Source organism: Panicum virgatum, chromosome 8N (genome assembly GCF_016808335.1).
Source record: "Panicum virgatum strain AP13 chromosome 8N, P.virgatum_v5, whole genome shotgun sequence".
NCBI classification, from domain to species: Eukaryota; Viridiplantae; Streptophyta; class Magnoliopsida; order Poales; family Poaceae; genus Panicum; species Panicum virgatum.
The window spans coordinates 41005951-41030162 of NC_053152.1; the positions used below are offsets into that span (position 1 = coordinate 41005951).

Here is a 24212-nt window from a genome sequence, read left to right on the forward strand (position 1 = left end):
CTCTACCAATAAGGTGTGCTAGGTGCTTCGCGCCCACCACAATCCACAAAGCGGTTTCATCTCTAATTTTTGTTGTCACCACGAAAGAGGGCGCTTCAGTACGGTTGAAGATACGAGCGTTGCGCTCCATCCAAACTTTCCAACAAACAAGGATGACTAAGGATTTCAAACCTTTGCGCGGAACTCCTCGTGTCCCGGCCAACGCCGACCACCACTCATGGACTGAAGGTGTTTGTTTCCAATTTATCGGGTGCAGTGACGGTTCCCCTAGCCAAGTAGAAATATCCACCCAAATAGGCCTAGTGAACCTGCATTCGGCGAAGAGGTGCATTCCAGTCTCAGGAGCCCTGCGGCAAAGTATACAAGCCGGGTTGTGTGGCCAACCTCTCACATGTAATCTGTCCGCTGTCCAGATTCTATCTTGTACCTGGCCTATTCTTGCTCTGTTCTGTACCGCATATCTGCTACACCATACACAATTCACTCACTATCAAGAACCCAACTCTGTCTGCTACCCAATTCACTTTCACTATCCCATCTAGAAGCCTGCTAGAACCTGTCTACCTGGGTGACTGAGTCTCTGCATATCGTGGCGTCAACACATGATGGATACCAGTGTGTGGAAGAACCCAAGACGGATGAAGCACAACAAAGTAGGTTTATAGTACTATATATACGACGCCTTAGGATGCGCATGTACACCACGCGCATATAGGCCGTGTTTGGATGAAGGGTGGAAAAGTTTTGATGAGAGAGAAACGATGCTTTGACTACTAATTAGTGGTATTAAATAAAGTCTAATTATAAAATTACCTCCACAACTGTGGTACTGTAGCAGTTGCTCTAGCTAATGAGGTCTTTGCAAATTAGATTCGTCTCGAAAAATTACACCCATTCCTAAAAGGGTTTTGCAAATAAACTTCGTTTAGTACTTCATGCATGCATTCGTCTTTTTGTGCAAAAGTTTTGATGGTTTTATCCAAACATGGCCATACATCGTTTAATAAGAAGAGAATCCAAATTGGTAGTACTAGTGTAGTACTAGTATCTAGCTAGCTAGGGAGGGAACGAACTAGCTAGTGGATGGGCAATAGCTGTGTCCCGTCGTGCCCCAGGAATTGCCCGTCGTTCAAGGATCTCCATCTCTGCAACTGCTGCGTCTTCAACCTGGGTCCCCAGCAAGGCCAGCTCGGTGGCCCTTCGGCGACCCAGTGGGTAACCTCCTCCTCGGAAGGGCACGTTCGCCGCCATGGCCAGCACGTCGATGCGAAGGCTGCTACCCCACTGAATGACCACGGTGTTGCTCGTGGAAGACCACCAGGGCGTGGAGGAGCGCAGGGTTACTACTCCGAGGTCCGAGCAGAACCACCTTTCGGAGCCGGCGAGGCCAAGGCATCCTACAACGCCGCCGTCGACGTCCGTCCTGCTTGTGCCGGCGTGACGGCGTCGGCCACCGTGCCGGATACACTGGGAGGCCGTGTTTCTCCCCGAGTAGGACGGCACGGGGACGCTGAGGATCACAGCCCCACGCCGGCGAGGGCAGCTAGGTACTCCGCGCGCGGCAATGCCGGAGACGCGACCCCGGGGTGAGGAGAATCATGTTCCCCGGCGGCAGGCGTCGTCGTCTCCGCGCACCCCGCTGGTCACTGGCGCACCGGCGTGGCCGTCTGCATCAGCACCCTGTTTTGCGGATCCGCCACGGTCATCGTCGCCTTCACCTCCTCTTCGCCTGAGCGCCGCCGCCGCCGACGTTGCAGCACAGAGCTGCGGCGGTGGCGGTGGTATGGCTATGGCAGGCGAACTGCGCGACAGCCTCGGCGTACGACCGCATGACTCTAGGGTGACGACAAGGTGGTCTCTTTCTCTAAACGGCGAACTGCCGGAGCAGCCGCCGCCGCCTCCGGCGGTGTGGCCTTGGGAGCAGCTACGCAGTGCGGAGTACCCACAAGTTTGTGCAGCCGAGCACGAGTGCACGACACGATGGAGCACGGCGCTGCCAGTTTCGAGTCGAGGTGGCGAATGCATCTATAAAGGTTACACTAGTGGAACTCATAATTTCTTTATATTAAATCAATAATCAATATGGTTAAAGAAGATATGTGCGCGCGTTTATATTTACCGTGTATTTGTTTTTTTTAGAATTTTATAAATAGCTAATGTAATTAATTAAGCTTTTATGCTACAAAATGCATATAGGTACGAACTCACAGTAGGTAACTATAATATTAATATTATACATTATTTGTAGGGAATTATAATAGACAATAAATTACATTTATGTTACAACAAAACACTTTTTTTATATGTACAACAAAACACATTTGGTGCTCTAGCAAAAGGCTAGAAACTACCTAGTACATAATCTAAATTCGAGCTGTAGTTGCAGCTGTTTTGGGATGGTCTGAAAAGAGTTGCGCGCATAATTCCCTTTTAATCTTAGAGGTAATTATCATGGTAGTAAAAGATATTTTCATTTGCAGGGGAATGTACATTTATGAAAATGGTATGTTCATTTTTTTATAAGATCTAACGGGGAAAAGAGAAACAAGAAGTGAGTTAAAAGTTTTAGAAAATTCTATTTTTTTTCCAGGTGTAACCAAATAAGATCGTAACGGGTCTCAGTTTGTGCAAAACATCCCAGGTAGCTGATGTATAGCCCAAGTATTAAGGAGTGCATGTATGATAGTGTAAGCAGTTCAGGCAGCACAAGGAGCATTTTTTGGTCGTTAAAGAGTTAGATGATTGCCTTTTTGTTTCAGAAAGCATGATAACTGTTTGATTAAAGATTTAGTAGAGTTATCATTGTCATAAGATGGGCAAAGTAACTAAATGGTCCATACAGATTAGCATTCCAATAGTTCGAGGATAATTTTGCTGAAATAGCCTGATCAATCACATTTGGTTAAGGTAGCAAGATGCAAAATATTTGCAATGGAATTGTGCTCTCTTGTTGGACATACAGACATGCACCATTGTTTTATTTTAAAAATGCTGCGCAAAATTAAACAAGCAGTTCTAATATGGAACAAAGAACTTAAACACTTAATATGCATTAGCTAGAGGTTTAGTTCTCATAACTATTAATTCTTACTAAGGCACTCCAAGTGCTATTGGTGATCCTTGGTCATGGCTTTGTACAGCCAGTGCTGTTTTTTACAAACAGTTGCTTTATGCATTCTTCAACAGGTAGAGAAATATTTTTTTTAAAATTAAGAGAATGTGCATGTAATCAAATTAAAGAAACAGAGCGTATATTTTAAGTGAATCATTAACATATATACGGAACAACATGAATTTTAAGTGAATCATTAGCATATATACCAAACAACATGATTTTACAATGCTTTAAAGTTAACTCTCTTTTTTCCTTGAACGCGCATGCGAACTACGCATCAATATATGAAGAAGAAAAGGGGAGGGGTAGAAACCCAAGTGATACAGTTATGAGCCTGTATCGTGCCCTTACAATGGATACCTATAGTCTATTACATATAGACATAAGAGTGGGACCTGATAAAAAAAACACCTAAACCGCTCGAATTAACTCTTCCAAAGCATTGCTTCAGTTAGGATGCCTAACCCAAGAGATGGCCTTTCAAAGTTGAACTAACTTTTCATCCCAACTTAAATAATGAAGTTAAGCATCAAGGCTAAAGGTCAAACATATTGGAAATCTCAAAACTTCTGGAATCTATTCAGTTGTTACAGATATCATGTATCAGTCAGTTCTAATCCTGCAGAACTATCATAATTATCTCAAACAGCACTAACTTCGAACCCTGCTTAACATAGACACACAATGAACGACAATAATTTAATTTTTCAGAAGGAAGTAAATATGCAGTGTTTCTAAGATGGCATTTTCCTAGGCATAATTTTTGAATAGTAATAGCTGTTAATGCAAAGTCAGTGGAAACCTAGCTGTTACCACGGAAGGAAAACAAAAAATGTACTGACAAGTGAAGGAGAGTTGAAGAGACTTGATCTTGACATCTTGTATATGTTTAATCACAACTGGGCAGTAAACAGTTTCGTGCAAATCCAATAGATTGTAAAAAAGTTGTAGTGCTGGTCTATAAAATAGTCAGGTTCAACGTTTCTATGCTATTCATTTTTAACAATTAGATATGGGCGTATGGCAACAATTAAAAAGTAGAACTTGATCTATAAAATGTCAACAATGAAGACATGGTGTAGGACTTAACTATTTATCGAATTCTGCAAAGTGTTACTGTCAGTTTTGTATGGAAATGCACATCTTACCTTAAGTCAGGAATTGTATCTAGAAGACCCAGCATTTTTCTTTTATACCCAGAAGTCCAGTTGTACTTGTATCTTCTAAGCATAATTCTGAACCAAAAAGATCAATTAGAGCAAAACTAAAGTGATCGATCATGAGTGAATTGTAACCATTTAGAACTGCAGTCCCGTCTTAGTAGAGTTCCTTGGTTCCTTAACTTTTGTCTTTCCATGTTCTAAAGCTCCATAGCAACATTGTTAGAATTCAGCAATGAATTTAGAAAGTCTACAGAAAGTATAATCTATTTCTTGCTGAAATGCAAAATAGTTGCAGTGGTAGTCCATTACCTATGTGGGACAGCAGCACTTTGTTCTCAACTGCGAAGTATCTGGGAGTTAAGACATTAGATACTGTAAGTGTTAACATTAAAAAAAGTTAATACAAAGAAATCAAGGTTTTATTCATTAGTACCACAGATCGTAAAAGGGGAAAGTAACGACAGCAATATAACACTGCAGAAGTCAAGGACAGGAAGAATTGAAGAATGGAAGAAGAGACGGGGAAAAGAGACCAGCAGGGAGAATCATGATTTATTAGATTCAGTTTTGCAAATCAAAACCCACAGAATTCAGAGGATTTAACACTCTTCATTTCCTAAAAATCATGGAGATGCAGCAAGTAAATCAAATCTATTATAACCAATGCAAACGCACGCGGGAAATCGATCCTGGCAGCCATTCTGTGGAAGAAATGGAGCGGCGGCAATGTTGCGCACGCGCCGTGGCCGGGGCATGGGAGGGACGGGCGGGCGCCCCCGCGCGCGGAGCTCGGCCGTCGGCGACAAGGGCAGGGACGGGGGAGCCCACCATCGGGGGCGGGGCCACCACTCCGCCGCAAGCAGCGCCGCCATGGGCTGGCCTCCGCCCCGCCCGCCGTTCGCTGCCGCAGCCTGGGCGCCGCGCCGCGCGCGTCCGCCCTGCTCGCACGGCGGTTGGACATGGAGCCGAGCTCCCCGTCCGCCGGAGCAGAGGAGGGCCCAACACGCCCGGCCGCCGCGCGTCCGCTGGCTCGGCGCGGCGCCCCCGAGCGCCGCTGCCTGGCCCGGCCGCCGCGCCAGCGGACGCATCCGCGCGCCGCCGCCAAGCCTGGCTGCCGCGAGCCCACGGCCAGGGGGGAGCCGAAGCACAGGAGGCTAGGGGGGAGCGAGTAGGAGGCGTGGGGCGGTGCGGCTCGCCGGCAGCCGCGGAGGAAGGCGTGGGGAGGGAAGGCCGCGCGCTGGAGGCTGGGGAGGGAGGGAGCGCCCGGAGCCGGCCGAGCTCGAGCGCCGAGGAGGGGGGTGCGGATCCGCTACCCAGATCCGCTCGAGCACCTGGAGAAGCTCGGCGCGGCGGATCTGCTCGAGCTCGACGCCCACGCCGACGAGGCCGAGGTGGGCTGGGGTTCCGCCGCTGCAGGGGAGCAGGGCCGCGAGTAGGGGAGCCACCACCGGCCACCACCACCCAGCCATGCGTCGGGAGTCTGCACGGCGGGAGCTGCGGCCGAGCTTGTTCGGGGAGGAGTCGGTCGCGGCCGAGCTCTGCCCGCGGCGTCGTCATGAGTCGCGGCCGAGCTCGCCCGCCAGTCAAGGCCGACATCTGCTTTGCCGCGGCGAACCGCACAAAGGGCAGCAGCGGTGCGGGATGTGCGGCGGGGCGGCGGCGGTGTGGGGTGGAGGGGGTGGCTGCGCGAGGTGGCAGTGCGCGGGGGGCAACGGGGGACGAGGGTGAGTTTTTTTGAGAAGCTTTCCACCGATTGGATCTCGGGTTCAACAGATAGTGGTGAGCACGCGGTGCTGACTGACACAAGGAGTGGGAACCAAAGAAAAAAAATAGTACTGACAGTAGCGAGAAGAACGCGGCGTTAGCTGACACAAGAGGGAACCAAGGAAAAAAGTAAGCATAGTGGTGTGGACAGCTAAAAGAAACCAGCAGGGAAGGCAGAGAAGGCGAGCCAAGAGAAAAAGGCCCTATTTGGTTTGCTATCACAACTACGACACACGATTTCCGAGAAAAAAATCTCATATGCACTGAGTACTAAATGAATTTTATTTGCAAAACCTTTTCACGGATGAGTGTAATTTTTCACGACGAATCTAATGACAGTAATTAATCGATGTCTGGCTGCAGTGATGCTACAGTAACCATCCTCTAATCGCGCGGTCAAAGGCCTCATTAGGTTCGTCTCGTGATGTAGCGCAGGATTGTGGAGTTAGTTTTATAAATTGACTTTATTTAGTACCCCTAATTATTAGTCGAATTTTTTGTGCTACTTGTGATACTATAAACCAAACAGGGCCAAAGTTTCACAGAAGCAATGCTTGCACGCGGAGTTGCCTGACACAAGCTGTGTAAACAAAAGAAAATGAACGGGCTGTCAGGCGGCGCAGCTGACGAGAGAACCACTGTGCGCACGAATTCTACCGTAGATACACAATCGAGCGGTCATAAAAATTTTGGACGACGTGGATAGGCTGACCTTGCGCCGAGCCCAGCTGCTCTAATATATAGAAATTCGTGGCGGGGCATCTCGCGAGCGGCAGGCGCTATGTCGCCTTTTTTTCCCGTGGCCTTTCGATCTCTATCCTAGGGGCCGTTTAGTTGAAAAACGAAAAAATTTGGATGTCACGTCAATAGTTTGATCAGATGTCGGGAGGGTTTTTCGGACACTAATTAAAAAACTAATTTCAGAACTCACTTGAAAACCACGAGACGAATCTTTTGAGGCCTTTGACCGCATCATTAGCACAAGTGGGTTACTGTAGCACTTATGGCTAATCATGCACTAATTAGGCTTAAAAGATTCGTCTCGTCGTGTACATCCAAATTGTGTAATTAGTTTTATTATTTAATTACATTTAGTACTTCACATGTGTTTAAAAGGGGTGAAAAATTTTGGTAACTCGGCCCCCTAATTCATTTTTCTCGCTGCTCAGAAAATATCTTGCTTCCACCGACAGCCTCTCCGCGCCGCTCGGCCTCCCATCCTCGCCGCCTCCGCTCCTCTCCTCCGCGCCGCCTCCCTCTCCTCCTCCCTTCCCTCCCGGTCGCTCCCCGCCCGCCTCTCTCCCCTCCGCCCGCGCCGGCCCCCTCGACCCCGCCGCCCGCGCATGAGGGAGGGCGCGTAGGGGCTGGATCTGGCCGGCGACCGCGCCGCGCCGTCTCCCTGCCGTCGGCGCCGCCTCTCCCCGCCACCCTCGCAGGCACGTTGCCCCTCTCTCATCTCTAGGCTGGAGTTGCAGGGGAGTGGTCCATGGTGGCTAGGATTTGATTGTGATTTCTTGCGGCTGGTGGTGGTTAGGGTTTGGGAATTTGGGGGATTTTTCAATTCTGGGACGTGGCCCTCTGCGTGCTAGATCGATTGGATTTAGGAATGCTCTTTCCTTATTGTTTTTGCCTTGCTAGCAGATAAATTTTTTTTACCATTCCCTTTTGTTTTTCAAGATTAGCCTAGCATTGTCTCTTACTGCCCACTGCAGCCGGAGTTGTTGTCTATTCTCACAGTTTGCAATTGAATTCTTCTCTCTAATTTAGACTATTGTCTTGCTATATTGTTTCCTATGTAGGTTTTCTCTTTAGCTTGCTCACAAAAATTGTTTTCTTTGGGTGACAAACAATTCCTGAAGTGACGTCCTCACGGAAAAGATCCACTTCGTTTTAGATGTTGGCTGGAAAAGCTCAGGTGAGTAGCATTAGATTTAATCACCTTTTCGTATTCTACATTTATCCCAAGTTTCCACTATTTCCCTGGTTTGATTATATGACCGCTTTGTTCGTAGGCTTTTGTCGTCTCCCGCGTAGTGAATTCATGTGGCTTGCCTCGTCTGCAGCTTCTTATTATATTTATTCCGCATATATGTAGGTACAACCAATATTGTGGTGCAACTACTAACGTTATTTGGGTTTGCAGGTAAAGATACATTAGAGTTGATAGAAAACCTGAAACCTCCAACAGGTGCATCCTTTAACAGCACCCTCTTTAGAAAAATAACTCTTCATCCTTATTCCATTTGTAATGTATTGAACAATATATATTTGCAGTGCTTTTCTTTCTTTCCATGGTAAGATTTATGGACTGATATAACATGAATGGCTCTGAAGCATTACATTTGTGATGGAAGAATTGAATAATTGATGTTCAGTGTCGAGCTACATGGCAGCCTGAGTGGTTCTCATTAACTGAATCTAGATGTTTTTACCTCTGATTATTTTTATCTCTTTATGGTAGTGTTCAGTCTTGCCAGTATTCAGTCACCTTGCACATGACATGACAAATTGAGCTGTTATGTGATGGAAGGGTTGGTGAGACTGCACAATAGTTAGGAGGGCAGCTCCCAGCTTATGATGGTAGGGAGAGATGAAGCAGAGCTGTTTGATGATCATTCTCTTCAAAGGAATTTCGCATCGCTCTGCTCTACGAAGGTGATGATTCTAGTGTGTAGAGGTATTCCTTATGCGACGCTCATCAACATATTTTCTTGTCCTAGGGAAAACATTATTGTGTTTTGACATTTCTTATTGTCTCTTCCATGATCTAGACATCCAAAAACTTTAAAGGTGCTGATTAGATTTGCTGCAACAACTGATCTTCGCTGTCTTCATCCATTTGTAGTTGAAAGGTAGGCAGAGGTGCCTCAAGAGCTTTGCATGTTCTTGGTATTGTCTGGCAAAAGTTTCCAACAACAGGTAATAAAATTAACCTCCAAGTTTGAGGTAATAGGAAAATTAGTGAGAATCATAAAATGATGCTTCCTGCCCTATTGTTTCACAGATATCCACCATTTGGAAGATCTTTTCTCTCCTGACCTGGGGAGGAGATGAGCCCTTGGTGAGGGAATACAAATCTGGTGTGTTATTTACCAGAGCATCCATTTTTCGCAAATAGGCTTGTCATGGAATATGGTGGAACTCTCTCTACTATAACTTTTGAGCGAAGCATAAACTGAGCTATGTGGAGATGATGATATCATCTTTTCCAGTTAATCTTTCGTTCAACTCACCCCTGTTCTCAAGGCGTCGCCTATGCGTCCATGCGCCGTCCACCGATTTGCGCCTTGCTCACCTAGGCGCCCGCCTTGCTCGCCTAGGCACCCGCCTTGCTCGCCTAGGCGCTTGCCTTGCTCGCCTAGGTGTCCAGCCGCCCCACCTTGCTAGGCGTCCGCCGTACCGCCTTGAGAACAATGCAACTCACAATACTGGTTATTGTTGTATTAAGCTTATTTGATTCAATGCAGATCTGCTTTAGTGCTGTTGGATTAGCAATTCTTCCATGCTTCTTACTCAACTATGCTCTCTACTTTGTTCTGCCTTTTCAAATATGTCAGGTACAGCTACCCGTTACTGGTCATCTATTTTGTTGCCTGTCTATCGAATGCTGACATCTACTCAAGGCCCTTCTCGGATGTTGATTGTGAGAAAAGGTAGACTTAACATTGCAAGTTCACATTTAATTTGAGGGGTTAACTAGGAATTGGGTGGTCATCAAGTTGTAGCCAATATCCAGCAGAATTCTTGGAAACAGACTATTATTCATTTATCCTGCCATGTCCTTTATTTCATATTAGTCTAAGTGGTTTTATTTTACCTCTATGTATGGTGTATAGACTGCTACTATGATGTCGGAATATGAATTTTCAAACTACACTGCCACATTTCCTTGTAGGTTCTCATTTTTGAGAAAGAAGTTGGTAGTGTATGGTTTTCCTAGAAAGGTGTGTGTGCTTTTCTGAATCTTTTACATGAGTATTGGTTTTGCTTCTACTTAAATTTCTCTCATATGTTTATGTAACCTAATAGAAAGCGATTACCAATTTTCTATCACTAATGACCTTCCAACAGATGCTCCAGGGCAATTTTCTTTTTGCTGTTTGAATCTGCATGGTGTTTCTTCTAAAAAAAAAGGTAAAATAGGAGACACAGGAAGCTGATCAATAAAAGATCCATGTGTAGAGGATTGCAGTGGTTTATTCAAATGGTGATGCGCTGTGATGCCTTTGCTTCCTACGTATTGTTGATGTAGGGCCAGAAACGGTTAGAAACCTGTTCTTAGACCTGAGTAATCCAATAGGTGATGGTCATGTCTTAAAAGGCAAATATGTTTTTTATTTATGGTTAAGTAAACAGATTTGCCTAAATATTTTATCTTAGTGTATTTATGTGTGCCATGCAATAATTTTAGTTTGGAATGTAGGTACCCACCATAGGCTAAACTGGGACATACTGGATGATAAATCAACATATCCTGATCTTTCTGCTTTGCCTGGCCACATTCAACTTTTTGCTCAATTTATTGGAACTAAAGGATAATAGGGCAAAGCAATATGCTTCACCAGACCTGGTAGGTTACCAAATCAGCTTTCTTCAACACCAAATTATCACTGCCTTGGGTATACTGGTAGGCGCACACTGAATATATAGCTTATCTATAGTCATGTACCATCCTGGTAGCTTCTATCTTCGCTTTTATTATTATTATTTATTAATATACATATTCATGCATATTTTCCTGTTCAGTTCGGGGATACCCAGACCAACGTATGCCCATCGATGCACACCCAATATCAAGTTAATATAATTGAACATCTTTGCAAGCTCCTTGGTCATTTTCTCAGCTGCAGTGCAGCTCCATGCATCTCAAAGGATGCTCATGCCAGTCACATAAATATTTGCCGTGCATCAAATTTGGTATCTTATAGACGGAGGTCAATACTAAGTCCTCATGGTTTAACATCAAATTGTTGGGTTGCTTCGGATTAAATAAGAACAATTTTGGTGGAGTGACCATTTATGAAATTCTCTTCTCCTTTCTGGCATTGTTTATGCATGGTAAATAGGAATTGCGACCATACGCAGAAAAGTACACCCGAAAGTATGCCCAAAAAGACGATTATTTTGCTCTACGAATCGTATATTTTTTCCTATTGGTGTTACTCCCCCTGCCCCCTCTGTTAGAATACATATAACTTATTGGCTCCACAAGAAAATATCAAATTGTGAAAATGTATGGTCCATCATATATATCATGTTTACAATACATGCCTACTTAAACATATGGTTCCAAGTTTGCCGCATGTTGATCTTTACTCTCTATTGATTTTATGAAATTTGAAATGGTACAATGTCGCTCATACCTGCTAGCATTTCCTGTGAAATCTGAATAGACTGTAGGGATTTGCTAATGCACAAGAATAACTTCTCTTTTGTTGATTTAGCTTCATGAGGCTACATTTTAGTTCAGACATCTTAACTGAAGCAAAAGCTAGGTTTGAAATGGCACAATATCGTTCATACCTGCTAGCATTTCCTATGAAATCTGAATAGACCGTCGGGATTTTCTAATGCACAAGAATAACTTCTCTTTTGTTGATTTAGCTTCATGAGGCTACATTTTAGTTCAGATATCTTAATTGAAGCAAAAGCTAAGTAACATGTTTAGATGATTCACATGCAAAGGTAGCTGGCTGTACAGGCACATAACTATCAATGACCATTTCACCCTTGTGAGCATGTACATATTTTATGATGAAACAAAATCTGATTTAAAAGCTGTTTAATTTAACTGCTCTCTTCTACTGCTGCTACATGGTATTCCAGTGTTCAGGGCTTCAGATTTATATGACAATGTCCATATCAAAATTAATGTTCAGATAAAATTGCTTCTTTGTACCACATAAAAGTTTGAATATGGTTGCGGATAATAAAGAATATCATTCCACTGTTTCTAATATTGCATCATTCATGTTACCAGATTAGCTATAACACTACATACTAAAATGGTTTGTTACTGCTGTCAATTCTTCCTGCAGAGCACATACTGAAAGTTTGGTGCCAAAGTTCCAATGTTCAGATCTATATGGCAATGGCCAAATTGAAGCATGTATACTGATGATTCAGGTGTTTAAAATTAGCAATCAGGTTTATCTTGTCTCAGTTTGCTCCCAGCTTGAGAGTTTTATCATGTTACAGACTAACCCATTTATAATTTATAGGAAGCTAGGTTGATCCATGCAGCCTTAGATGGATGAGGCAGATCAAGGTCACAGTAGCACTGCTCACCCAGAAATTATGGTGGTGATCAATGAGAGAAGTGCTGAAGGGAAGCAGCGGGTATAGTCATTCAAGCATTAGATCAAACATGTATGTCGTTGCTTCCCAGACCCATGCAACAACCATGCATTGGGTGAGTGCTGTTTCAAAATTACTCCGTCAATGGATAGTCTACTGTAGAGTTATATTTGGAGAAACTGCTATTTTATATAGAGCATGTTGATATTTATGGACTTAGGCTATAGTGTTCAACTATTCATTGCTTCTAACATATAACATGTTTGGTACTGGTGCTTTTTTTTTTTAACAGATCACAAGAGGCAAAAAAGGGGGTTCAAGAAACGTTTGAGCCTGGCTCAACTTTCGTATATCAAGCATTGTGCGTTGCTGTCGTCCATTACCTATAAAAAGAATAAATGAAACTTCATATATTAAACAATGCAAACAATATGTACTATTTCATAACCTGCTTGTTTTGCTTCAATGGCTAAATAGCTTTGTGCTGATGGTCTCATACTAATATCCTTCCAGCTGATTTGTGGTTATTGGCCGTGTTACTTTATTTAACACAATTTGTGAAACTAAGATTCTATCTTATTGATATTTATATCCTCGGTCTGATTCTTATTTAGTGTTCTGACCCTATGACGTGTGGCCGTAGTCTGTTTTACGTGTGGTGGTTTTTTCAATAAGACACCAAAATTCAATCATGGTTCCAAATCGTAAGCAACAGTTGGATACGATTGTGATCACTGAACTGGCCTAACCGGCTATTGGGTCTCTATTCATTCTTGATCATTACCTTTGCGTTCTAGAGTCAGCTCATGATGGGCACTAAGCCAGCAACCCTTCGTTAGTGTGCCAGATCATTTGCCTATGAACTTTGTTGCTGCTTACTACAAATATTTGTCGACTCCATTAGTTTGTTAAGCCCTTGTAACCTATTACTATTAGTTTTGATGTGAATTTTGAGATATCATATTTTAATCAACCTATCCAATATACTTTTTCAACATTTATAGATTCACATTCATCTTGTTATTAATCTAACTAAGAATATTCCATACAATAGAAGAAAAAAAAACAGGCCCTACCTGGCCCGGCACCTCACTATCTCCAGTAATCCGTAGACAATCTAGATGCTAAACTCTGTATGTGATCAATCGTGTTAGCCATGTCGTCCCAGCCTATTGTAAATATATGGATGTGCTACGCTCCGTACACTATCTAGATGCCAGACTCTGTATGTGATCAACCGTATTATCCATATCGCCCCAGCCTATAGTAAATATATGAATGTGCTACGCTCCGTACACTATTGTTTATGCTACATATATTCCTCCTTGACTTTCTCTCAAGATATCTCCACTGATCCGGAGCTGGCTAGAGTGATCCGCGCGCGGCCATACACTAATATGAATCTGATCATGACCGGAGAGATGGAGAAGGGAACGTTGGAGTGGTAGCACTACGCTTATTAACGATGAATAATAATGCCATGCATATATATGGTATTTGGATAGTAGTTTTAATTAAATGAATTATTAATTACTCAGTTGCTTTAGCGCATCTCCAACAGCTTGTGTAAACCCATTTTGTATGCTAAAAATACAAAAAAAATCAGCAAAAAACGCCATCCAACAGCTTGTGGATCCTATCTGGCTGGCTATCCCACCTCCCCCACTGGGTATATTTCCACAATCTCCCGGTCTGCTATCCTCCGAAAACTGGTACCCGTCGTCCTCCTCGCGCGCGCAGCCTTCCCGCGTGCTGCTCCTTCCCCCCGTGGCTGCTCTTTCCCTTCCTGCCGCAGCTCGTTCTCTCCTCGCTCGCATCTAGACTGGAGACCCCCGCGTCGGCCCGCAAACTTGTGCAGCAGGAACGAGCGCGTGGGACGCCAGTCGTGTTATCCCTGCGCCGGAGAGGAACACGAGCGCGGACTGCACGTTCGGGCGCCCCGCGTCGGCCGCGCAGCCTCGATCTGCGCAGCGGCCGTGGGCAACACCGCGTCGTCCCCGTTGTTAATCTGTGACGCCCAATCCGTGATGATATTGAAAACCGTCACAGATTCACAGATAACCGTCACAGATGCTCATATGGACGATTTTCAGTGACAATTTTCAGTATCGTCACGGATTGAGCGTCACAGATTAACAAGTTTCTTGTAGTGGACGTCGGAAGCCGCGAAGAGCATCGCGCGAGCCCCCGGAGGGCAGGAAGGGGTGCGCCGTGGAGTCCTTGAGGAAGTCGTCCCCGGAGAGGACCAGGACGAATGGGCGCACCGCGGCGGATAGCCGCATGAGAGGGGCGACGACGGCAAAGAGGACGGAGAAGAGGAGGTGGAGGGGAAGTTTTACCCCTTTGGTCACTACTACTGTGACCCTTAGCAGGGGGGCCGCAAACGGTCTACAGGGGCGGGTCCCCGGTCCGGCCCTAGGCAAAGGCCAGTGTAAACTGGGCTACACCAGGCGCGGGCCGAGGAACCACCCCTATAAGAAGTTAGTACAGGGGCGGGATGTCTTTACACCTGCCCCTATAAAAAGTTTGTACAGGGGCGGGTGGTGTTTACGCCCGCCCCTGGGGCTGGCTGTACCTTAGCCCGCCCCTATATATGTTTTCCAATCCAGCGGGAAAGCATTTACAGGGGCGGCCTAGTTTTTTCTGGACCGCTCCTGTAAATGCTTTCCCGCCAGTTCAAATATTTTGAAATGAAACGCCTTTGTAAATTAGTTTACCGCCAAATTCAAATTTTCAAAGTTCCCGCCAAGATGTTCATATTCCGATTCACTGGATATATATATATATATATATATATATATATATACACACACACACACACACAAGCTGCTACATGTTAATAAACAAAGTAATGTCCATCACACCAGCAAGTTTCTAACGATGCGACGACAACCCAAATACCAACTTTTGCGTGTTCCAATCGAAGAGAACCTTAAGGTTTGGATCTTGTGACCAAATACCGTTGTGCTCGTAGTATGCGCCCTCCACGTGACATATTTCCCGGAGGATGAATCGACAGAGATGACGTCTGATATTGTCCACTTCTTTAATTCCGAATGGTGGGCCAAATTGTTTCTTTTCTACTTTCTCTTCCTGCAAAAACAAAGAACCATTTGAGAAAACACTGACACACAATCGAAATAATGGGAACTAAGAAGAGAACAAGTTACGTACTGCGCCTACCGTATATCTCCCATTTGCTCTCAAATACTCGCAGACGACGTATCCGCACCAGACACTGTTCTCCGGTTGTTTATGGCACTTCAGAAATTATAACTCAATGTTAGCGTATTTTCGAGATAATTCTGTTGACTGCTGGAGACTAAGTAATAAAGAGAAGAATACTGGTACCCAAAAATTCCATCTAGGAAGCATCTTCCGGTCATTCCTAATTTTGATTTTTGCGTATGCAGCTGGATTATCAGTTTCCAATTTGAGAAGGTATTGTCCGTACGCTCTGCAGAATGGATGCACAAAAATATCATCAGTTAACAATGTCACGCGACGAGGGTCAAATAATAGTCTACTAGCATACCCTTATTACCTTTGCATAATGTCTACAAACTCGGCGACTTCCTTTTTATGATCAGCCCTGCTAGGGTCAAGTAATATGAAATGGGCTCGCCTAGGAATGATAATGAAGCAGATAAAGTGGTCGCTGCACATGAATATAATTGTAACTGCTTAGCTGCTTTATATTTGTTTCATAAACTTTGAATTAGAGAATCGAAAGAACTTACTCATAATGGTATGGTCCGGATATTTTATCCAAACTTTTGCCATGTAGTCAGCCACCTCTTTCCCTTTTTTGGACCACTTCTCAATAACAGGGCCGTCTACAAGATTCGGAGGCTCGTGTGCAAAACGCAAATGGAGGCCCATGACGATGGCGTGGTGAGCCGGCAACGGTGTGTCGTGGCGACAGCGACGTCACGGCAAGCTGGCGACAGTGCGGCCGACGACGGTGTGGCCGGTGGCGCGGCGATCTGCGACGGCACCTCTACCTCGGCACGGATGGATGTCAGCCGTTGAGCAACAAGCGATGTGGTTACGGTGTCATTATTCACGTTGATTGGTCGAACGAAGCCATTGGTGACGGCGACGGTGTCTTCGCGTGGAAGGAATCAATAATGGGCAACTGCTGCTTTATTTCCCTCTAGTTCTAGTGGACACAGGCTGTTGCTGCTCTAAACAGCCATATGCTATGGACCTTGACAGAACAATTTGGAGGCCCTCCAATTCTGGAGGCCCTGTGCGGTCGCCCACCTCGCACATGGCCATCGACGGGCCTGCTCAATAACGGCCGCCTCCAGCTCATCAGGGGTCATCTTGTTGTAGGGTTCCCTCGTGACATCCCATCGTGGTCGACCGTGTGATGACTTGCAGATTTGGATGGCCGACAGGTATGAACAATTTGGAAGAAGACCTAGCCTCCGCGATTCGTGGATTTGCAGTCTGCAACATGTAGCCGAGGTGATCAGTTAAGTATACAGAGATGCAAAATTTATTTGTTAGGTATCTGATACTTACAGGGTCCAGAGGGTTATGAGCTGGACGTCCAACCTTTCCAGGTTGTACATGTTCCACATGTCTGTAAAGTCAACCATAATGTGAGGACAACCGCCGAACATTTCGGAAATGTCTTCAGGTAATTTCGCATTCACGTGTAAAACCCCTCTCCTCGTTGCCTCCAGGTACCAGTTGTGGCACCTCTTCATTTCCCACGGGAGTTCCATTTACTTGGCCCAAGTGACCATTGGCGCACCAAAGGCATAAAAACCTTGTACTTTGTAATCGGACCACTGAGGTGGCATCTCTGTAACCTCTCGCTCCGTTTTCAGCATCAAGCTGGCTGGATCATCAGGCACCGGTTGCTTCGCATAGGCACGTCGCCATGCTTCAATTTTTCCAGAAATTCGTCAGATTGTCTCTCAAATGTGGAGACCTCCGCATGAACAACTCTCTGTCGTTTCGGATTATCTTTCTTCATTGGCGCAGGAGGGACGGTAATCACTTCTTCCAGTTGTTGCTTTGGTTGAGGAGTGTGAGCGAACTCTTGGCCAGGATCCACAGGTGGCGGCATAGGATAGGAGGATTCTGCTGGTTCGACCGCCTTCTGACTCAATGCATCAGTTCGATCAAGGGGCGCCTCCTGAGATGACACAAACTGTGCTGATTCGGGCTCCTTCTGGCTTAGTGCATCAGCTATATCGAGGGGCGCCTGCTGAGATGACACAAAATGTGGTTCGGGCTCCGCCACCTTTTGTGATGGTCCTGCGGGTGCGTATGGTTGCCCCTTAGGGGAATGTGTTGGGGAACGACCCGAGTAGACATCGTCATAGCTGCCTGTGTCATCGGCCTGGGCCCTCGGATAAGGTACCAGTTGGCTCTGGGCCAACGGTGCTGGCAGAGCATGTGAACATAGAGGATTCTTGTCAAACTTGATATCTGCTTTATGCCACAGCACGAACTGGTCCTTGGCATCTCCGAGATGCGTGATATCAGGCGTTGGGTGATCGAGCTGCTCCATCTCGTGCCCTTGCTCGACTCGGCTGACGTAGACCTTGGCGTAATGGTCCGGTGTAGGTCGCCCACGGTAAGTCTTGTCAGGCGGATAAAGTGTTGCATCCGCTACATGTACCGTCCGGTGGGCAGACCTCCCGAACGGAGTGTGAAGCTGACAAGGACATGGCTCGTCGATATCATCAACAATAGGGTATTTTTTGGTCCTGGCCGTCGATTGGAGGCTCGTACGTGGAAGGTTTGGAGGAAGAGAATCCGCGGCCGGTTCAACATCGTCGCCGGCAGCACCCTGGACTATGACCCCGGCCTCTTGCAGGTATTTCACGAACTTCTCCTTCAACGCCCTCTCGGCCTCGACCCTTGCCAGTTCCTTGATGGTCTCTCTGTACTTGTCGTGCCTCTTGTACCGGGCACCATATTTCTCAGGATCGAAGCCAACTTTCCAGCTCATTTTGCTGGATATGCCTCTTACGCGGCCTTTCCGCTCCGGGTTGCCCAAGCCCGCGGTCAATTGGTCGTACTCCCGGTTCTCTTCGAATTCCCCGGACTTCTGCTTCTGAGCGACCTCCTTGATCTTTGCAACAACTTCGGAGGTCTGCGGTTCCTGGCACTCCAATCTTCCGCCTTCGACCTCTTTTGCTTTCCGAGCATATACCCAGTTCCGGGCACGCTCCAGGGGGTCTGCTAACCCTTTCTCTCGCCTTTCTTCTTCCTCTCTCCTCCACTGATTTATCTTCTGGATGTACCCTCCTGTGCCCAGGTGATGTGGGTAGATGTTCTTCTTGGCCAGGTCGGAGTATGACTGGTGGAGGGCAAGGGCATCTGGTGATGTCTTTTGGGCGACAAACTCATCCCACTGAGACGGGGTGATCTTTCCGAATGTCTGGGAAGGCGTTTTGTTCTTCTGCACATAGAACGTGTTGAGGTCGGACTTCCAATTCCGCCAACACTTGCCCATAACGGTCAGTGCATTCCTTCAGCCATCTGGCACCCTCTCAGATGGGTAAATGATCCGGTGTGACAGCTCCGTCCATAGCAGCTCCTTCGTGCTTTCCGGTATGGGCATGTTTGGTTTGGGGTGTAAAAATTTTCGCAAAAACTTCTTGCACCTTTAACCACTAATTTAGAGTATTAAATAAAGTCTAATTACAAAACCATCTACAGGACCCCTGGGTAATTCACGAGACAAATCTAATAAGGACTTTGACCGCGCGTTTAGATAATGGTTACTGTAGTATCACTGTAGCAAATCATCAATTAATTACCGTTATTAGATTCATCTCGAAAAGTTACACCCATCCCTGAAAAGGTTTTGCAAATAGACTTCATTTAGTACTCCATGCATGCATTCGTCTTTTTGTGTAAAAAATTACAAGGTTTATGTGACCGGTAACCAAACACGGCCAAGACCATTCCTTGAATGTGATTGGCACGTGCTCCCGTACGAGATATCCGCACGCTGTGCGGAATTTTTTGATGGTCTCCTTCGGCGACGTGATCTCCCCTTTTGCGTTCATCGTCTCCACTATGAACTGGCCTTCGGGCATCTTGTTTCGACCGTTCTTGCCCCTCGGCTTTTTCTCCCTTGATGGAGCCGACACGCTCGGCGGTGGTGCAGACACAGCCGTGTCTTCCACCTCTCTTTGAGGTGCACGCCGTGATCGACGTCCAAGGCTGGGGTTCTGGATACAGGACCACATAAATCAAGGGGTCAATTCATCATGGGGATGGTTGGAAACTTGTAAATTACGCAGAGTTTCAAATGACCACCTCCTGCACCGGTTCGAAATTGGGGTCTTCTTCTTCTGTACGCCGTTGCCTCCTGGGACATGGCTCAACATCACTGACCTCCTCTTCATAAGAGGTCCGCTCCGATGAAGAGCCGTCATCTCCCGACGGGAGTGGCTCCAGAGGCTGTGATGGGTCCCAAGCAGGCACTCCCGAATCTTCCATCGCAAAGCACTGACAAGCTTTCTTTTTTAATTTAGATATACTTCAGTAATATAAATGCAAGACAAGATATTGGAAAAAGGAACAATTAAGGGAATATCAACAAATACGAAGTGAGAAGGCATCAGAATGGGGAGATTAAAATAGATTTATATTTCCCATATCATCATTTGCCAAAAGGTTGCTCTCAGATTATATCTTAGTTGGCCCCAGGACATGCAAGAGTCCTGCCCCCTAACTAAGTCCAAAGCACATCTCATAGGCCGAACCAACTTGTCATCCAATTCAAAAAGTATGAAATTACCGTAGGAAGACAGCAAGGCAGCAAGCAAGGCAACGCAAGGCAGCAACCAAGACAAGACACCAAGCAAGGCAAGGCAAGGCAGCAAGCAAGGCAACATGAAACGAGATGCAGAAATTCATAATAGCAAGTCTGGCCTTATTTTGGAAATAATCATCATCGAGCAAGAGGAGAGGCTCAGCTCATATGGCATCCATTTCATAGAAGAGGTTCAACATCATGGCCCCCAGGTTGGAAGGCAACATTCCCATTGACAGAAATAGTCATCATCAAGAATATGAATTCATTATGGGCTCATGTAATAATCATCATTGCCAAAAGAGAGAGAAAAGAGTTGCAAGAATACACTAGAAAAAAATAGCAAGTCATAGGAAAGGCAGGCAGTAAGGAAGGCAGCAAGGCAGGCAACAAGCAAGGCAGGCAGCAAGGCGGGCATCAAGCAAGGCAGGCAGCAAGGCAGGCAGCACGCAAGGCAGCAAGCAAGGCCGCAACCCAGGCAGCAAGCAAGAATGCAAGGCAGGCAAGGCAGCATATCTTCATCATTTTCAAATAAATTAAGCAAGAATAGGAGCATATATGGCATAAAAATTTATCAAATTCAGCATATATTGAATTCAAACATATATGGCAGCATATATGGCATGAAAATTTATCAAATTTCAGCATATATTGAATTCAAACATACATGGCAGCATATATGGCATGAAAATTTATCAAATATCATCAAGAATTGAATTGAAACATATATGGCATGAAAATTGATCAAATTTCATCAAATTTTAGCTTATATTGAATTGATACATATATGGCAGCAAGGCAAGGCATCATTCAATTCATAGTTGGAAAATCTGTACAGCCTTCATCATTCATCCAATAATCCATCCATCCATCCATTCATTCAAAGGAAGAACACTTACCAATAGTGGAGGAGGAGAGGTTGAGGAGGAGCAGTAGAGGAGGGGTCGGTGCCGGAGAGGACGAGGACCGGCGGTGGAGGAAGAGGAGGAGCGCGCGGTGGAGGAGGGCGACGAGGAGGAGTGTGCAGTGGAGACGGGCGAGGACCACTGCGATGAGCTTGCCGCATCAAGGACGACCTCGTCGAGAAGGCCGCAGCGGAGGATGAGGAGGAGGGCCACGAACACGACGCGGCGGCTGAGGAGGATTAGGAGTGGCGGAGGAGGGGTGGTCGGAGGGGAGCAGCGGAGGAGGAGGACGACGAGTGCAGCATAGGAGGGATGGTCAGAGAGGACGGCCAGTGGCGGAGGATGAGGAGTGGCGGAGGAAGGGTCGTTGGAGGGGAGCAGCGGCGGAGGACGAGGAGCAACGGAAGAGGACGGGGGCTGCTCGGAACAAAGTGGCGGCGGCGGCGGGACTGTAGCGCCAGGGCAAAATTTTGGTAGCCTGGCGGTGTCTCTGTAGGGTTCGCGCCGGGACTTAGCGAAATTTTAGCCACAGCGCTTGGTATATAGGGCGCCCCTCTACAGGGGCGGGCAACCGCTATGACCGCCCCTGTAAACGATCTACACAGGCGGTCATCAGGAAAGACCGCCCGTGTAGTCCAAAGATCAGGGGTGGGCTGTACTACGGACCGCCCGTGTAGATTGTTTACAGGGGCGGTCCGTAATACATCCCACCCCTGCACAGGGGCTCCTATATAACGCTGGCAGCACAGTGCCCCCAAGCTGCTCTGTTCTAACAGCCCGAGCTATCTGAACAGAGCAGCTCGGTGGCGCCGCCATTTTCATGCAAATTAGGGGGGGGGAGGTTTTGTTTTCAAATTCCTCAAGGCATTTGGTTTGCCAAGGTATGTACATGCTTTAGCTATGTTTTTCCTATGATTTTGGTGATCAAATGTTCCTTAATTTCAAATCTAAGGTGCCACATCTCCCTAGGCCTAGATCCACAATTAATGCACCTTAATTGCACTAATGTAGAGGCAATCAATGTTAAAGATGGTGGAATAGAGACATATAACCATTTCATTCCATCATTTTCATGTGTCCTTGTCAATTTTCAATTTAATAAGGATGAGAACTAATGGAACCCTAGATCTAGGTTTATTTGTCATATTTGAGGATTATTTACATAAATGTTAAATAATTAATTACATAATTGCCTTTAAGGTACAATTATTTTCAAATTTAGGACACATTACTAATATAGAATTGAATAATTCATTTGAGTTACCATTTGCACATAACTGTTAAATAATTATTTACATAATTGTTTTTAAGGTACCATTATTTTCAAATTTAGGCCACATTAATAATTCATTTTGGTTACCATCACCTCATAAATGTTAAATAATTATTTACATAATTATCATTAAGTGATGATTTTTAGCTCGTACTTTTAAAGCATGTCCATTTTTAATTATTTTCGTATGCTAATTGTAATGGCAGATGGACAGAGAATGGATGTACAACACCCGACGACATGATGCAACATTCTTTCGGCAACTGTCTAATTTTATAGACAGGGCAAAAAATCATGCTTCAATGAATAAAGCACCCGGAATACATTGTCCATGCACCGATTGCAAAAATATCAAAATGTTCCAGAATGTTGAGGACATCAGGGAACATTTGACAAGAAGGGGTTTTGTTCAAAATTATACCACTTGGATCCACCATGGTGAGTCTGCTGGACCTGCCGAAGACAATGTCCCCATTGAAGACCAATTGTACGACATCGGTGAAGTGGATGCCATACCGGACATGGGGGGGGGGGTCCGCAGATGAAGAAGACGCAGAACCGGTTATGATGGACGGTGGGGAGTTGGAAGAGATGCTGCTGCATGTGGGCCCCCAGGTGTTAGAAGCCACCGCTAAAGGGGAAGAAAATTTGAAGGCGGTTAAGAAGGCGGCCAGAGAGCTTTTATATGAAGAAGCTATGGGGTGTGATAGAGAGTTCACTGTCTTACGTTCCGTCCTAGAACTTCTAAGGCTAAAGGCTAGACATGGTTGGTCTGACGCAAGTTTCAATGACCTGTTGGCTCTCCTAGCGGACCTCCTTCCAAGGCCGAACAAGTTGCCCGCCAACACATACCGTGCGAAGAAGGTGATTTCTCCCCTGGCAATGCGAGTCCAAAAATTCCATGCATGCCCCAACCACTGCATATTGTATAGGGGGGTGTTTAAGGACTTAGAAAGATGTCCAACATGCGAAGCCAGTCGTTGCAAGACTAACCATGAATATGCTGAGGACAAAGGGAAATGCGCTGGAAGAAGGAGGAGTGATGGTCCCTCAGAAGATGATGAATGTTTAGGGGTGGACGGCGTTGCGCAGAGAAGAATCCCAGCAAAGGTCATGCGGTACCTGCCGATAATTGACCGTTTGAAGCGCATATACTCCAACCCTAGGGATGCAGAACTCATGCACTGGCATTCGGATCAGCGGAAGAAGGATGGAAAGCTCGGACACCCAGCTGACGCGATGCAGTGGAAAAAGTTCGATGAGCGTTATCTGTTGGTATTTGCTAACGCACACAGATAAATCTGCAAGCGCACGAAATACCGTCGTAGCACTTCACCCAGGAGTATTCCAAGGTATCATAATTCCACAGGGAACGGTGTGTTTCTCTCCTAAGAAAGTTCAATCCAAGGACACACACATACGATGGGTAGGCTGGGTAGAGAGGATATTCTATGCGCAGACAGTGTCAATAGTAAGCTCACAATTAAGCTATCTTGCTACTTTAGGCGCTGGCCAGGTCTATACCACCGGGTTGAGCTCTACTCCGCACTCGGACTGGGGGTACTTAAGGCGTTCTTGTGGGCTGTCACTACCACTACACCCTTCCCCGGACAGTGAAATATGCAGCAACTACTGGTACTTGCTAGCCTAGACACCACGTCTATGCTAACTAGAAGTACTACTATAGCGCTAGCTAAACACTAAGCAATCACTATTACTAGTAAACAGTAATCCCGCAACAGAGGATAGCGCTAACTAAGAGGAAACTATGCAAGAATATGCACAATCACTTCAACTAGAGCAAAGTACTACTATCTGAATAAGCAGTATTTCAACTAGAGTAAAGTACTCGCTGAGATACAAAAGAAAGTAGGGAAGGCATACTGACAACACCGGAACTCCT

At 45.8% G+C, this 24212-nt stretch overlaps 1 protein-coding gene and 2 long non-coding RNA genes across 18 annotated transcripts; 1 reads left to right on the forward strand and 2 right to left on the reverse strand.

Annotated features, from left to right (window-relative positions):
* Positions 1-2015: 2015 nt before the first annotated feature.
* Positions 2016-12930, forward strand: LOC120684621. Of its 14 annotated transcripts, XR_005679381.1 has the most exons (11): positions 7485-7957; positions 8055-8719; positions 8888-8961; positions 9047-9122; positions 9600-9695; positions 9938-9986; positions 10114-10305; positions 10466-10612; positions 12081-12168; positions 12264-12454; positions 12632-12930. It is a non-coding gene; the product is annotated as an uncharacterized LOC120684621 (long non-coding RNA). The 14 variants fall into 14 exon arrangements; XR_005679376.1 differs by lacking the exons at positions 9938-9986; positions 10114-10305 and adding an exon at positions 2016-2033 and having other exon boundaries at positions 7902-7957; positions 12632-12928; XR_005679386.1 differs by lacking the exon at positions 10114-10305 and having other exon boundaries at positions 7193-7957; positions 8814-8961.
* LOC120684620 (serine/arginine repetitive matrix protein 1-like) lies at positions 3361-6127 on the reverse strand. Of its 3 annotated transcripts, XM_039966504.1 has the most exons (3): positions 4954-6127; positions 4588-4628; positions 3361-4350 (listed from the first exon to the last, which is right to left on the reverse strand). In XM_039966504.1, exons 1-3 carry the CDS (start codon positions 5364-5366, stop codon positions 4283-4285), a joined length of 522 nt encoding a protein of 173 aa, XP_039822438.1. In that variant the 5' UTR covers positions 5367-6127; the 3' UTR covers positions 3361-4282. The 3 variants fall into 3 exon arrangements, 2 of the variants coding, with proteins under 2 accessions (XP_039822438.1, XP_039822436.1); XR_005679372.1 differs by having other exon boundaries at positions 4588-6105; XM_039966502.1 differs by having other exon boundaries at positions 3361-4628; positions 4954-6126.
* A 6260-nt stretch (positions 12931-19190) lies between the features above and the next one.
* Positions 19191-22837, reverse strand: LOC120684586. The gene is made up of 2 exons (XR_005679363.1): positions 19633-22837; positions 19191-19544 (listed from the first exon to the last, which is right to left on the reverse strand). It is a non-coding gene; the product is annotated as an uncharacterized LOC120684586 (long non-coding RNA).
* Positions 22838-24212: the final 1375 nt, after the last annotated feature.